Source organism: Pongo pygmaeus, chromosome 13 (assembly GCF_028885625.2).
Source record: "Pongo pygmaeus isolate AG05252 chromosome 13, NHGRI_mPonPyg2-v2.0_pri, whole genome shotgun sequence".
Classification (NCBI taxonomy): Eukaryota; Metazoa; Chordata; class Mammalia; order Primates; family Hominidae; genus Pongo; species Pongo pygmaeus.
Window position 1 is genome coordinate 103,076,002 of NC_072386.2, and position 14,198 is coordinate 103,090,199.

A 14,198-nucleotide genomic window follows, 5' to 3' on the forward strand; every position below is an offset into this window, starting at 1 on the left:
TTACAAATGCCCTGCAATTACATGCAGAATGCTTATAAACTATGTTTACCCGAATTGCTGTAGAAGAACAAGTATTTAATTAACTGCCATAAAAGATCTGCTTTGTCATTTTTAAATACAGATTTTTAGTGATGCGTTAAAATAACAAATACAGATATTTTAGTTTAATTCAATAAAATGGAACCAGTACAACCTCTATTTTCACAAATGAAGTGATTCGGAATGAGTTTGTCAGCGCTAATGGGGCCCTTGCACGCTGCAGTAGGATAAATAGCACATTTCTGTCCCACATTTTTCCTAAAACGAAGGTTGTCTCTAATCTCTCTCTTTTGACAAACCTTCATGCACTAAACTATGTGCCCGTGACATAGGAAGCTCGTTTTGCTTGTAATGGGCCATATGCTTGTCTAGTAGATCATTTGTGAAACTGAAGTTGGCTATTACAATGTGACAGGTATGTAAATAACATTTATCAGTGATCTCTGTAAAATTGATTCCTCCTTTCCCTTGTCATTATAAAAGGAAACTTTATTTCAGAGTAGAAAGTGCATTGTCTGAACTCATCAACACCCTCTCTATCCCTCCCCCCCCCAATTTGTTGCAGACCAGGATGAAAGAGCAGCTGAGCTCAGCAGGGAGCAGAACGAGAAAACCATCCGGAGCACGCAGACCGCGCTCCGCAATTTCCGTGAGTTCCTCATCTCCAAGTATCCTTCTGAAACAAGAGAGATTTATGTCATCCCTTGCAAGGAGTTGGATGCCTACCTTGCCTCTTTCTTTGTTGATGCCAGGCAGAAGGATGGGTCCGAATACGAACCCAACAGCTTGGCCAATTACCAGTGTGGGCTCGAAAGGTACCTGAAAGAACACAGGTATGGCTATAGCATCACCAGGGATAAGGAATTCAAGCGTTCCCAAGAGGCCCTGAAGCAGAAGCAAATTGAACTCCGCTGTAAAGGAAAAGGAAATAAACCACACAAGTCCATGAAGCTCACCTTTGCTGACGAGCTCATTCTGCGGAAAAGGGGACTGCTAAGCCGATATAATCCTGAGGGTTTGCTCAACCTAGTCTGGCTCAACAACACAAAAGCTTTTGGGCATTGCACAGGCTTCCATGGATCTACCTTAAAATGGGGTGATATCCGGCTCCGCATAACAGAGACGGGTCTAGAGTACTTGGAGTGGATGGGTCAGGACACTGGAGACTTGAATGCCAAAACCAAGAGAGGGGGGACAGACTCCCGTGTGTATGCCACCCAGCATGCCCCACAGACCTGCCCTGTCCAGGACTATAAGGAGTATGCCCAGCGGCGGCCTCCCGCCATGCGCTACGAGGATGCCCCTTTCTACTTATCCATCAAGCCAGTCGTGAACTTGGCGGCTCTGCATTGGTACAACTGCCAGGCCCTTGGCAAGAACAAGCTGGCCAAGATGGTGAAGACCATGTGTGAGAAGGGCAACATCCCTGGCAGGAAAACCAACTTCAGTGTGTATCAGAGCTGCAGCACCTTGTCTGAGGCCCAGAGCAACCAGCTCGTGCTGATCTGTAACAATCTGAGCCAGCAGGCTGCCCAGTCAGTGGCCGGCCACTCCAACAATGGCAATTTCATCGTCTCCGCCTCCTATGACTCTTCCTCAGATACCGCTTGACCAGGTGGCTTGAGCAAGACTCCAGTTTGGTTACTGTGTCCAGAGAAACTGTGATTATACACCGCTTCTCATTCCCTTTCCTGTGCCCTCAGTGTTAATTCACTTTATAAAAATATAAATATATAATATATTTTTCTTTTTACAAATAAGCCAATGGAGATAATTTAGTATTACTAACATAGTATTTATAGGCTTAAGACAAATGTACTTGTGGGTGATCAAATGTAATTACTGTTACAGACTTTACAAAACTGTACGTGGTTCTCAGGCAACACAAAGTAGAGAGGGAATTCTGTTTTTTAAAAACTGTCAAAAAGGAAATTGAGAGTCATCCTAGACTTACATGCTTGCGTCCTCAACTCCTGCTTTTCCTTCCCACCCCAACTCCCATTTTTGGTCTCCTTAATAAATGGCTTTATTTTTTTAATTTTTAAAATTCTATATTAATCAAGAGGAGACATTAACTTTACTGCTGATGCAAAACTGTATTCAGCTAGATCCACAATACGAAAGTGTTGTATAAGCTCAACATCAAATTATTTACATCTTCTCTTTTTTAACTTAATTAGAGTTTTAGCTCCTGTGCCTCATTTTTTACAATGTACGAAAATCTAGATGTTTAGCTAACATCTTTTCTTTTTGGGGGGAAAGGGTAGAAGGAGGGAATAAAGGTGCCATTCTTTTTGGGAGATATATGATTTTAAAATAATATGCAAAGTCTAATATTGTGGCTAAAAAGACTGTTACATAGCTCATTTTAACTATTGTGCTTGAACCTGGAAAGAATGTTTCTTTTTTTGTCCCTAAGAAATGGGTATAAATGAAGTTTGACAAGAAATTTAAACCTACCAAAGCTTTGAAAATGTTGCCAAGCATTAGATTGCATATCAAAAAGGTAAAAGGTGGAAAGTCTTACTCTAGAAGCAGTAGTCGAGACAACAAAAAAACTCATCCTCTTCAAAGTTCATATTCCCCGAATTATTTACTTAGAAGCATTAAACAGTCTCTTTTCTCCTGAGGCAAGGCTGTGTATTTGACTCTGTAATTGAGATCCAAGGAATATTGGCACTCATTTTAGGTAACAATATTTTGTTACCAGATTTTGCTGAATTCAAGACATTCTTGAAAATGTGCGAGATTTTTCTATAGTAAATATAAATGTGTTTATCTGTGATATCCTGCAATTATTATAATAGTTTTGGTTAAACATTTGTGGCAGTTTTTCCAAGGTCTTTGTTTTCAAGTCTTGATGCCTGTGGTGAATTATTAGTTAAGATATTTCAAAAATAAAATAAATTTAGACTTTAGAGCCACAATAAAGCTGAGCTAGGTTCCTATTCTGTATAATCAGCAACACGCATAAACTCCAAATCTTGATTGTTTTGTTGAATCTGGGAATTCTATTGGGAAATATTTGTTCTTCAAGGCAACCTCATAATTCACATTAGCTAGAAAGGTAGGTGGTATTTTGTACATTAATTTAGTGTATAACCAGGACAAATTTCATTCTGAATTGCTTTGCTAAATCATCACAGAGCTGAGCTCTCCCATGGTCAGGGAACTCCTTCCAACACCAAGTCATAAGCACATAAAGACCTGTTCCTCTAAGCTGTGACCTTTCATCTGGCTCAGGAGTGGGAAGTCAGCCATGGACTTTGTGTGGTGGAATTAACCTCATGTTCATGACTTTTCCTCCATAGAGAAGTATTCATTTATACATCCAGAAACAAGAAGAAAGGGCAGAGAATGTCTTGCTTTATGTTTTTGTATTGATAATGATGAGAGCTGCCATTTTTGAGCCAGCGTGCATGCCAGCACTGTGCTAAGTGACTTACATGGATCACATATGTAAGTCATAGTTACTAATCGTAAAAAAAAAAAAAAAAAAAGGAAAACACAGATAAGGATAAAGAAAACAAAATACATACTCATAAGTCTTCTAGCCAAAGATAACTACTGTTAACATTTTGGCAAATATTTCTTCAGACATACTGTAGTACTTACATATTTATTTCTATATACATTATCTTAATATTTTCAGCAACTTTGAAAAGGTGAGTTATCTTTATTTTATGGTCAGGTCAAGATAAGTCAATTAGGTCATAGCTAAAGAAATGGTAGTCTGTCATTTCACTCCGGAGTTTTTTTCTATTTAAGTTTCCCAGTACCAGCTCATCATTAATTTCCAGTGTCCAGAGCTGGGGACACAGTGTCTTAACATCTCTGAAGGATGTCTGATCAAAAGGAATGCCGAGTGATCTTCCATGGTGGCAGCATGTCCTCTAATCCTCTCCCACACCCGTACATTTGGAGCCACAGAGCCTCTTTCTCCCAGTTCTCTTTACAGAACCTTCCTGTTCGCCTTATTCTATAGTTAGTCCTTACGGCATCAGACAGCCTACTTTAAGGGAACTCTTAAACTCTCATGTTTAAAAAAAGGTCTCTGTAAAACACTTAAAATGTTATGGTGCATTTAATTTTTAATTGACATGGTTTCTAAATTTTTGATATGTTTCTGACAGCACAGTAAGTTTGTCTTAAGGAAGAAGAGTAGTCAGTATGCACTGTGAAAGCAGAACTAGAAAATGTCAGTTCCCTATCTGTATTTATTGAGGTACTAAAATGAAAATCTTTGTCCTGCTTAATCGTATTGCATCTTCATTTAGAAGAACACAATTAAATTGAGAATGTGAATTATTTTTATTTATTTATATTTTTCTGTGATAACTCAAACCAAATAGGAACATTGTGACTTTTAGTTTCAGAAAACTGTTTTCTGAATAATGGCTTGGTAGAAACCTAGCCAAATTACAGTTATCAGTCTGTTTTTGTTTGTTTGAATAGAGACAGGGTCTTGCTCTGTCGCCCAGGCTGGAGTGCAGAGGTGCAGTCATAGCTCACTGTCAACCTCAAACTCTGGGGCTCAAGAGATCCTCCCGCCTCAGCCTCCCAAATAGCTGGAACTACAAGTGCACACCATCACACTTCGCTAATTTTTTGTAGAGATGGGGTCTCACTGTGTTGCCCAGGCTGGTCTCAAACTCCTAGCCTCAAGAGATCCTCCTGCCTTGGCCTCCCAAAGTGCTGGTGTTATCTCTTGGAGTTACTTACATTATGAAAAATCTACAGCTACCTCTAAATTTTGTGTTTTTATCTAAATGATACTGAGAAGATAGCACTGCCAGATGCCATTTTTATTATTTGGAATATTAGCTTAAGAAGAAGTCATGTTCATGCTGTGGCAGAGGCAGATGTCAAAATTGCATATATACTTTAGCAAAAAATCAACAGTCCAGGAGGTGTTCACTACAACTGAATGTGCTGCCTTTTCAGGCAATCCTGTGGCTCAAATAAAGCCATATTTGCAGTGCTTACACTTTAAGATAAATGTAATGTCATGTAAGAAACCCTCCAGTGTTCCTCACATGACTGAAAGTTTTGCACTGTCTACAACAAAAACACTGAACACTGTCAGCATTTGGATGACATAGCTGCATAATTTGGTCTTTCTACCATATTCATGTGAGTGATTCTTGAAAACCATAGATGCTATTTTTTAAAAAACTATAATGTTTGAAAAAGTTAAGAGATAGGATATTTATTCAAGACAGCTTATTCTAGATTCCATTTGATATCACGGTTATTAGGGCTGGTCTGAATATGACTTATAAATATATATCAGCAATTTACGATATTTATAATTATTTTTCCCTATGGCTAAATTTTTCCTATGTTACATCACTGCCTGTTCTACAAAAGAGTAGTCTGAAAATCTTCTAGCATACATTTGATCTCTTTGGTTTTTCAGTTAGATTATTATTAGCTGAAACTTTCATAGCGTTTACTTGACTAAATCATATGGCTTAGCTTCCAGATGCCATGAAATCAATGACTTTATTGAGATGAAAATTTGTAGTCACATCAACAAATATTTATTGAACAGCTAGGGGCCAAACAGATAAGTGAAATAGTCCCTGCTCTCAAAGAATTTATAAAAGACATTGTAATAAAAGTTAGTTCATTTTTGAGAGCCCAGCAAAAAGCTCTGCTAATACTATTTTGCGTAGTTTTCCAAACTTTGTACTCATGCAATTTATCCATTATTTATTCATTGAATATGTTGGTCTGCTGCGGAGTACAAAATTCTGCTTTGAGTATTTTCTGGAGAATCTTTCTTAGAGCCTGTTTTAAAATCAATAAAGAGAAGGCATTTCTGTACCATCCACTGTGTTCATATAGGTGCACATATGCATCAGAATGTGCAGATCTGTCATCAGTGACTATCACCTCTTGAGCACTGACAATGTGCCATTGTACTGAGTGCTTTATAAGTTGTTTCACTTAATTCTCACAATAGTCCCATTAGGTAAGTATTATTATTTCCCTTTTATAATCAAGGAAATCCAGAAAAGTCAAATGGCTTGCCCATGTCACAGTTAATATGTAAGAGCATCCGTATCTGAAATTAGATCCAGATCCCATTAAGCACTCTCTTTTTCTGCTGTAGCTACTTGTTCAAGAAGTGATTTGCTGTGCTTCTGTAGACCCTCTGAAGTTATAAATTATAAATGAAATCCCAGGTGTAATAAAATCATCAATTCAACTCCTCATTGATCGAGATCAGTGTTAGCACAACATTATTTAGGCACCATTACTGTAGTATTTTGAGATGAGATATTAAGCAGTTTGTTTACCCCTGGTTACCAGCAGAGAGCAGAAGTTTGTGTTACTCTAAAATTTAAACACCTAACTTTGTCATGGAGGCAAGTGTGTATATGTGTATAATTTATTTTTACCCCAATTAAAGCCAAAACCCCAATTTCAAGAGAGTCCTTTATAATTCAGGCAGGGAAGCGGGAGGGTCTAGGCAGAGGGACTGCCTATAAGCCAGTATCGATTGCCATTGACCAGATACTAAATATGAATTAGAGGTAGACTGTGAACCTATTCAGATTTTTTCTGGTTCGACTGTCTGCAGTTTAATGTGAGACAGACACTTCTGATCTTAATTAGCCCTCTTCTGACTGATTTTCTTTATCTATAGGAAAGGTATATTTTGATCCTTATTTCTCTAGCCAAAATAAAGCTGTAATACTAAGCACCTGTAAATAAAAACTCTCTCCCATATGACAGAAGAAATAGATACCTAAGCCTAGGGAGGAAAGTCAAGGGGAATGTATAATTTCTTGGAGCAAGATATCTTTTAAAGCGTTCATTAAAAAATAGTTACAAGTGCTGAAAGAATTAGCAAGTTCTCTATCAGCTTAATAAATGTTTCCCAAATAGAATTCTATTATACAAGATATGTCTCTGTACATCTACCATACAATATGGTACAGATAGACTGTGATCAGTTAAGAAATGCACATTGGCAAGGGCATCCTCAATCGTTGTTTAATGCATGGTATGCAAACATTGCTTTCCCTTCCCACTTGGATCTGGTTAAGATGATATTGAGTGCATAGCCTTTCATAAAGCAAAGTGATGAAGCTAGGATAATTTTAGAGATCCTTGCCATCAAATAGAACTGGAATAAAGAAATACATCGCAGATATCATCCTGTTGGGAGTTGGTGTATTTCTAGTGATATAACAACAGAAAAGAAGAGATGGTATTGATGAAGTACCAAGAACTCTAATTTTACTTTTCTAAACAGAAAAGGAAGACATTTAAAATTCCTCATGGTCCAGCCTGTTTGTAAATTGACCAGTTAGGCCTGCCAAAGCTGAGCAAAAGCTTGAAAATTATTTTTTAATGGCATTTTAATACACTTACATTGAGTTCTTAAGTAAACAGTGACTTTTGTGAATTAGAACCAGTGTATTAATTAGGTCGGAGTCACAGTTTGATTAGAATATTAATTAGGTCTGAGTGTTAATGTAAACCATTGTCTTTGTTGAATTATTAGTCACAGAGGCTAGATCTGGAAAGGACCCAAGAGATCATCTAGCCCAGTGATTTTCAATGCTGTGAAGAGTAGGAGTCACCACGTCCTCATGTAGGTGGGGAGTGGGGAGAGTAAGGAGATAGAAATAGCCAAGAGAACACAAAACCTCAAACAAATTCCCCAGAGGTCTCATGTTTCCTACCCCCTCCCCTCCTTTGAGACTTACGACTGAGCTGCTGTTCCCTCTGCAATGCATCCTTCAGGTGTGCTATCTGGAAAATAAAATTGGAAACATTGAATCTACCTTTTTATTTATTTATTTATTTGTTTTTCGAGACAGGATCTCGCTGTTGTCCAGGCTGGAGTGCAGTGGCACAATCAAGACTCACTGCAGTGGCACTTTAGCCTTGAACTCCTGGGCTCAAGCAATCCTCCCAACTCCACCTCCCAAGTAGCTGCAACTCCAGGTTCATACCACCAGGCCTGACTAATTTTTAAAAATTTTTTGTAGACATCGGATCTCACTGTGTTGCCCGGGCTGGTCTCAAACTCCTGGACTCAAGTGATCCCCCCACATCAGCCTCCTAAAGTGCTAGAATTACAGTCATGAGCCACTGCTCTGGCCTAATCCACCCTTTTACAAAAGAGGCAATAGCCCCAGAGAAAGAAGGTGAATGCCCAGGTGGTCACACCCTGTTAGGGTGTGAGCTTTCCCTTGTTAGGGTTAAAGCCAGGACTAGAACCAGGCATCCTGACTTCCTGTCCATAGGTAGAGTTTAGAGAGGAAAAACAACCCTATATTTCTGCTTCCTGTTTTCCAAATTTTAATTGTTTTTAAAACCCACAAATTTCTCTTAGGAGTAGATTCAAGTTGCCAAGTTCCAATAGGCTGTTTTGAATGTGACATTTCACTTTTCACTGTGTTGTGTTACATCTTAGTTTTAGCAACTTTTCTTTTTGGAGTTTGATAGGAAAATCTGTAAATGTAATTGTTCTTTGATTCTAACAAACATCTCTCAGCCTACCCAATTTACATTTAGTTATCAGTTATGGAGGGGAAACTACAGTCTTCAAGAATATCAATTCTAGTTATAGATTATGAACAAAAATACATTTTTGTTTAATTTGATATTCACTTGGATATTGAGCTACATAGCATCTATACTACTGGTTCTGAATGCAACCCACAATATTTTTTAGTCTGGCAAGTTTTAAAAATCATATTTAAAGTTTTGGGATATATCCTCAGTCAAAAGGATCAAATTTCTATCGACATAATTAGGAAGTTTCTGAAGTAAATTTATTTAGAGATAGTAATGAGGAAAAATGGTAACTAAGGAAAGAGGCCTATAGTAAGTAGATGTAGAAATACAAACTTACTTAAATGCAAATTATTTGTATTTCTCATCTTGCTTACTCTTCTGAAAAGGAACTCAAGCATAAATATTTAAACGTTTCATAAATTTTTATTTTACAAATCATATTTACCAGATCATAGTTGAAAAAGTTCAAATTTTAGATGTTTTTTAAAAAGGTACAGTGTGATTTGTCTTTTTTCTGTAATGTTGAATTATGTTAGACTTCTAATGTTTGTCTTGATATTACACTGGAATTAGCATTTTTACCATTATACATTCATTTCAATAAGAGCTTTGAAAATGCTTTGGCATTGTTTGTTTGTGATAAGTAGAACTAGGAAGATATCAGCAATATAGATTCCTAACAGTAATTGTGTATACTGTATTTTAGTGATTTTTATGTCCATTTATTTTCTGTAATTCTTTTATAAATCCCTTAGTGTACTTCCACTAGAAATTAATTTATAATTGTTTATTTATATTGGATGAAGTAGGAGGTCCATGTTTAGTATTAACCCACTCAGATTAACTTTATCTAACTGAACTTTTGTATCTATAACCCATTAGATTGTTACAACTTTTTAAACAGCATTTATAACAAAATAACTTTTGTTTTATAAAGCATTTGTTACAAAAAAAAAAAAACACCTTGCCAAAAATCATTACGATTTCTATGCATTGTGTAATATTCAGTGATGTTGAGATTTTGCATGTTGTTATAGGTGCTCTTTCATATGTGTGTTTGTGGTGTTGATGTGGAATTGTTAACCACTGCTGCTATCACTTATTGTAGTTAAACTGAAAAACTCTGTTAAAAGGCTGTGCCAGTCAACATTTCTATGTGTGACTTAAGTAACTATGTACTTCATTGTTTAATATTTTGAGCCAGCACTTGGTGGCCTCTACAGAAGGAAATATTGTAGTTGTCAAAGTGGTGCCAAACTTGAAAATCTTGTGTCACATTTATAATTCCAGGCCAGGTCAGCTTTTCTTCGACACTTTCCGAGCTCTTTGAAAGCAAAAAACATTTGCAAAAAGAGAAAGAAAGCAAGAATTCTGAACTTTTCTAATACTCTCTTCCTCTAGAATTTTAATTATTTTTTTCTTTTGATATTTGAGTATCTTACAGAAAAATCCAGTCGAATGACGAGCAGTAGAATTTCTCTTGATCTGGATATTTTTAGGCTGAACAGTGTAATAGAGGACTGTGAGGTGCATACATTATTTTTGTTGGCTATCATGGCTTATTGTTTGAATTTCATTTAATAAGAATATTCAGGCTGGAGATGGTGACTCACACCTGCAGTCCCAGCACTTTGGGAGACTGAGGCAGGTGGATCACCTGAGATCAGGAGTTCGAGCCCAGCCTGGCCACATGACGAAACCCAGTCTCTACTAAAAATACAAAAATTAGCTGGGTGTGGTGGCTCACACCTGTAATCCCAGCTACTTGGGAGGCTGAGGCAGGAGCATCGCTTGAGCCCAGGAGGTGGAGGTTGTAGTGATCTGAGATCATACCACTGCACTCCAGCCTGGGTGAGGGAGTGAGGCTCCAACACTCCTAAAAAAGAAAAAAAGAATATTCAGTAATTTTATTTCCTTTATTAAGAACCATTGAAACCTCACAGTTCCCACTTGTTAACTTTTACATTCAGCATTTACACAGACTTACTTAACATACTTGGTTGCCTTATGGCCATTAGGGTTTTTTCATGCCCACTTGTCTAGTTTGGTACCTGGTGTTTCCATCTTGCCTCAGCAATTCCAAACAAACTGAAAGTAAAGAGAAAATTGTTTCAACAGATTGACTCTACTACACATTGTTAAAATTTAATATGAGGGAAATACCACTATACTTTTATTTATACTCTTAAAATGAGTGGGGGGAAGCTGTCATAAAGTGTTAAGAAAAGAAGGCTGCTTTCTGAAGAGCCTTTTTACACCAACATGCCAGAACTCCACACTGGGTGCAGGGTTTCCTTCTGTCAGTTCAATGGGCTTATCATTACAAGATTCTTTTAATAAAGGGGTAATCTGAATTCTGTAGAAACTTTTTGTGTAACTGTCAGATCTGCAGCAACAGCCAATGCTGTATTTGGACACATTGCTGATGAAATTACTGATTTAATTCTAAGACTATCGAAACTAATTCAAGGTCTCCACCATCTCTTTGCTTAAAGGAAAACAAGGCAGATTTTAACTGTGAGCCTCTTCTCTAGAATATGCTGTAGACATTTGCCCCTCCATGAGGTGATAAAGCAATAAAAATAAATTTAATTATGTGTGGTCTAAAGAAGTTCTACCTCTGTCCATTGGCCTCCAGAGTCACGCAAAAGTATTTCTTGATTCCTACATCAGAGGTTTTCAGGCAGAGCCTTTGTACCAAGAATTCCTTTTATATTTTGGACACCAAAGATTATGGCATGATATATCCTGATGATTAACAATTTAGCAGTGGGCACATTTATTTGAGTCCTGCTCTTGGGTTTGTTTCCCACCTTTGGGTCTTATGTACATTTTGTATTTCTGTCCTGAGGCCTTTTTGCCTCGGGCAGTTTTTAAATCAAATATGTATATATATATTTATTAGGTTTCTAATTTATAGAGTTTCCAATTTCTCCCACAATTTTAAATGTTTTCACTGCCAAAGTTAGAAGTAGATTTGCTAGATTAACCCCATGGTCAGTAATAGTTTGTACCTTTTATGTTGTAGCCTGAAAATATAACTCTAACCCCGTAGGCCTGAAACCTGGTGGGAAGATTGAAAGTGTTTTAGATTTAACAGATTGATTATGTATGACTTATCTATTAAAATGAAGAACTTTCATGGTCTAATAGAATGAATGCTGTATTCAACAAGGTCTTCCATCCTTCTTATAAATCTTAAGAATGTGTTTAAGCTTTCTTTCACTTTTACTCTATCCCTTGGAAGTTAATTGGGAATAAAAAGATTTATCAATTTAGTCGCTGTAGTTTAAGGCCAGGCATCTGCTTGGAAATACAATAACCACAATTAATACTTAGAGAAAATTGTTTCAACAGATTAACTCTGCTATTTGAAAAAATATAGTAGTGTTCTTTGAGGATGCATTTACTTTTCCCCAAATTTGATAGATAGTTATTTTTATATATTTTTTCTGGCCACTTGGCTTTTAACTGATTAACATGAAAAAAGCACGTGTGCCTGTTTCACTCAAATCATATTTTACAACTTTTTAAAAGCTGCTACAGTTATAGTTTGTGAAAGAGGAGAAAGGTGAATTGCAACAGAGGGAAATTACTGTTAGTGTGTCAAATATGTGACTGATGCTTTTGGTCAGAGAATCTGCTGCCTGTCAATATTTGTAATAACAGAATTTTTTGTTAAGAGTACCCTCAGTTTCATCTTTATTTTGCTGCTCACTGATTTTTTACACTAAGATGTTCTCATCTTTGTCAACTCGCTGTTTTTGCTTCATATTTGTCTGTGTACTTGTGCTCTAAATAAAAATCTAGTTTTATGTCTAGTTTATTCCATTGTGTGTATAATGTTTGCCTCTGATGTAGTGTAATTTTCTATTGTTTTTGATATTTGTTGGTACAGCCTAAAACTTATGGAAATAAGAAAAGCAATCCAATAAAGTCAGCTAATGAGTGTCAACAGTGTCTCTATAATGAGAGCATGCTTGAGTCACAGTGTTTTGTCTGTATTTGGGCATGATGACCAGTCTTCATTCATTTAATAAATTGTCTTCTGCAAAGTTGGCTGATTTTTGTAGCTACAACAAACAAGTTAAACCACATTTTGAAAAACATGTTGTTGACCTGGACATTGTGCACTGGCCTCAGGATATACAGTCAATGCAGATTGAGCCAAGCAGCCCATGTGCAGTGTTTCTAACCACTGAAGTTGGGGGGAAGCCCTGGAAGGGGAAGCATTGCGCATGTGACTGTGCCAACACAGATCATAGGGTAGCAACAATCCTTTAGTAAAGGATCTACAGTTGAATTAATCGTACGCTTCCTGGAGCCCCAAGCCTGAAAATCCTGTTAATAGAAAAGAAAGCCCTGCTGCAAACAATTAACTCACTTGTTTTTGTGTGGAGCTCTGTTGGCCATTTTTCTTTACCTCCAGTAATCCCCTTGTCAGACACTTCTTAAATAGGTGCAAAATTATACTAAGCTGTGGCCAGGCACAGTGGCAAATGCCTGTAATTCCAGCACTTTGGAAGGCCAAGGCAGGAGGATCGCTTGAAGCCGGGAGTTTTGAGACCAGCCTGGGCAACAAAGGGAGAGTTTCTATTTTAAAAAATAATTTAAAATTTTTTAAAATTATACCAAGCTAAGGAGATGCCATGTTCTAAAATTACTTATTTTTAGGAGAATCATTTTAGTCAGATATAATTCTCCATGTACCATTTATTACCTTTAGCACATATTACAGTGTTCTTTGAGCCAAATAGGAATGGTTCTCCAAAATTATTAAGTTGGTTAACTTCAGACACATTTTTTGTGTCACTAAAATCATTTAATAATGAAAAAACATGTTAAAACATCTGAAAATATACAACGTATGTCATATAAAATTACTTTGCAGAAATGCAAATGTTTTTCTTTCATGGCTGGATAGTCCACCAGTCTTTACTCACAGTTGAATATTCCAAATAGAAACAATGACTGTATTTTTGTATGATGATAGAGTATATAAAATTACAGGTAGTTACACCTTTATATTTTCATAGTATTTAAACGAGGAACTCATCTTCAAGTGTGCTTACAAGTTTTACACTTAAAATGTGACAAAGTTTATTTCCTTGCTAGGGAAAGAATATTAGAATTCAAGTTGAGTAATAACTACAAATCAAATAATGTTTTCCTTTTTAAAAGTCTTATTTATTTTCAATTTATTCATATCTTTTTGAAGAGGATTTGATGTGACTAAAATGGCTAATATGTATAAAACGCTTGATGTTGGTGGTATATCATCTCAAAAGATAATTTTAAAAGCAAACACTGAATTTGATGGCAAACATGTTTAGACTGAACCATCGAATAAAAAAAATGGAAGGCCAGGTGTGGTGGCTCATACCTGCAGTCCCGGCACTTTGGGAGGCCAAGGCAGTAGGATCACTTGAGCCCAGGGGTTCAAGACCAGCCTAGGCAGGCAGCATAGTGAGACCCCATCTCTACAAAAATTTTAAAATTAGTCTAGTGTGGTGGTGTGCACCTGTGGTCCCAGATGCTAGAGAGGCTCAGGCAAGAGGATTGTTTGAGCCCAGGAAAGGAGATAGGGGATGCAGCAAGCCGTGATCACGCCACTGCAC

The 14,198-nt window shown here is 37.0% G+C and overlaps 1 protein-coding gene across 4 annotated transcripts in view; it reads left to right on the forward strand.

Annotated features, from left to right (window-relative positions):
- The window catches only part of KIAA1958 (KIAA1958 ortholog), a 175,480-nt gene that overhangs the window by 127,278 nt on the left and 34,004 nt on the right, over window positions 1–14,198 (forward strand). Inside the window, exon 3 of one of the 4 annotated variants that reach the window (XM_054500532.2) lies at window positions 605–688. The exons of 2 other annotated variants lie outside the window; for them this stretch is intronic. In XM_054500532.2, the coding sequence (XP_054356507.1) occupies window positions 605–688 (84 nt within the window). Of the gene's footprint in view, window positions 1–604; window positions 12,536–14,198 lie in introns of those variants that run through there. One more of the 4 variants, XM_063650292.1, reaches the window with a different exon arrangement.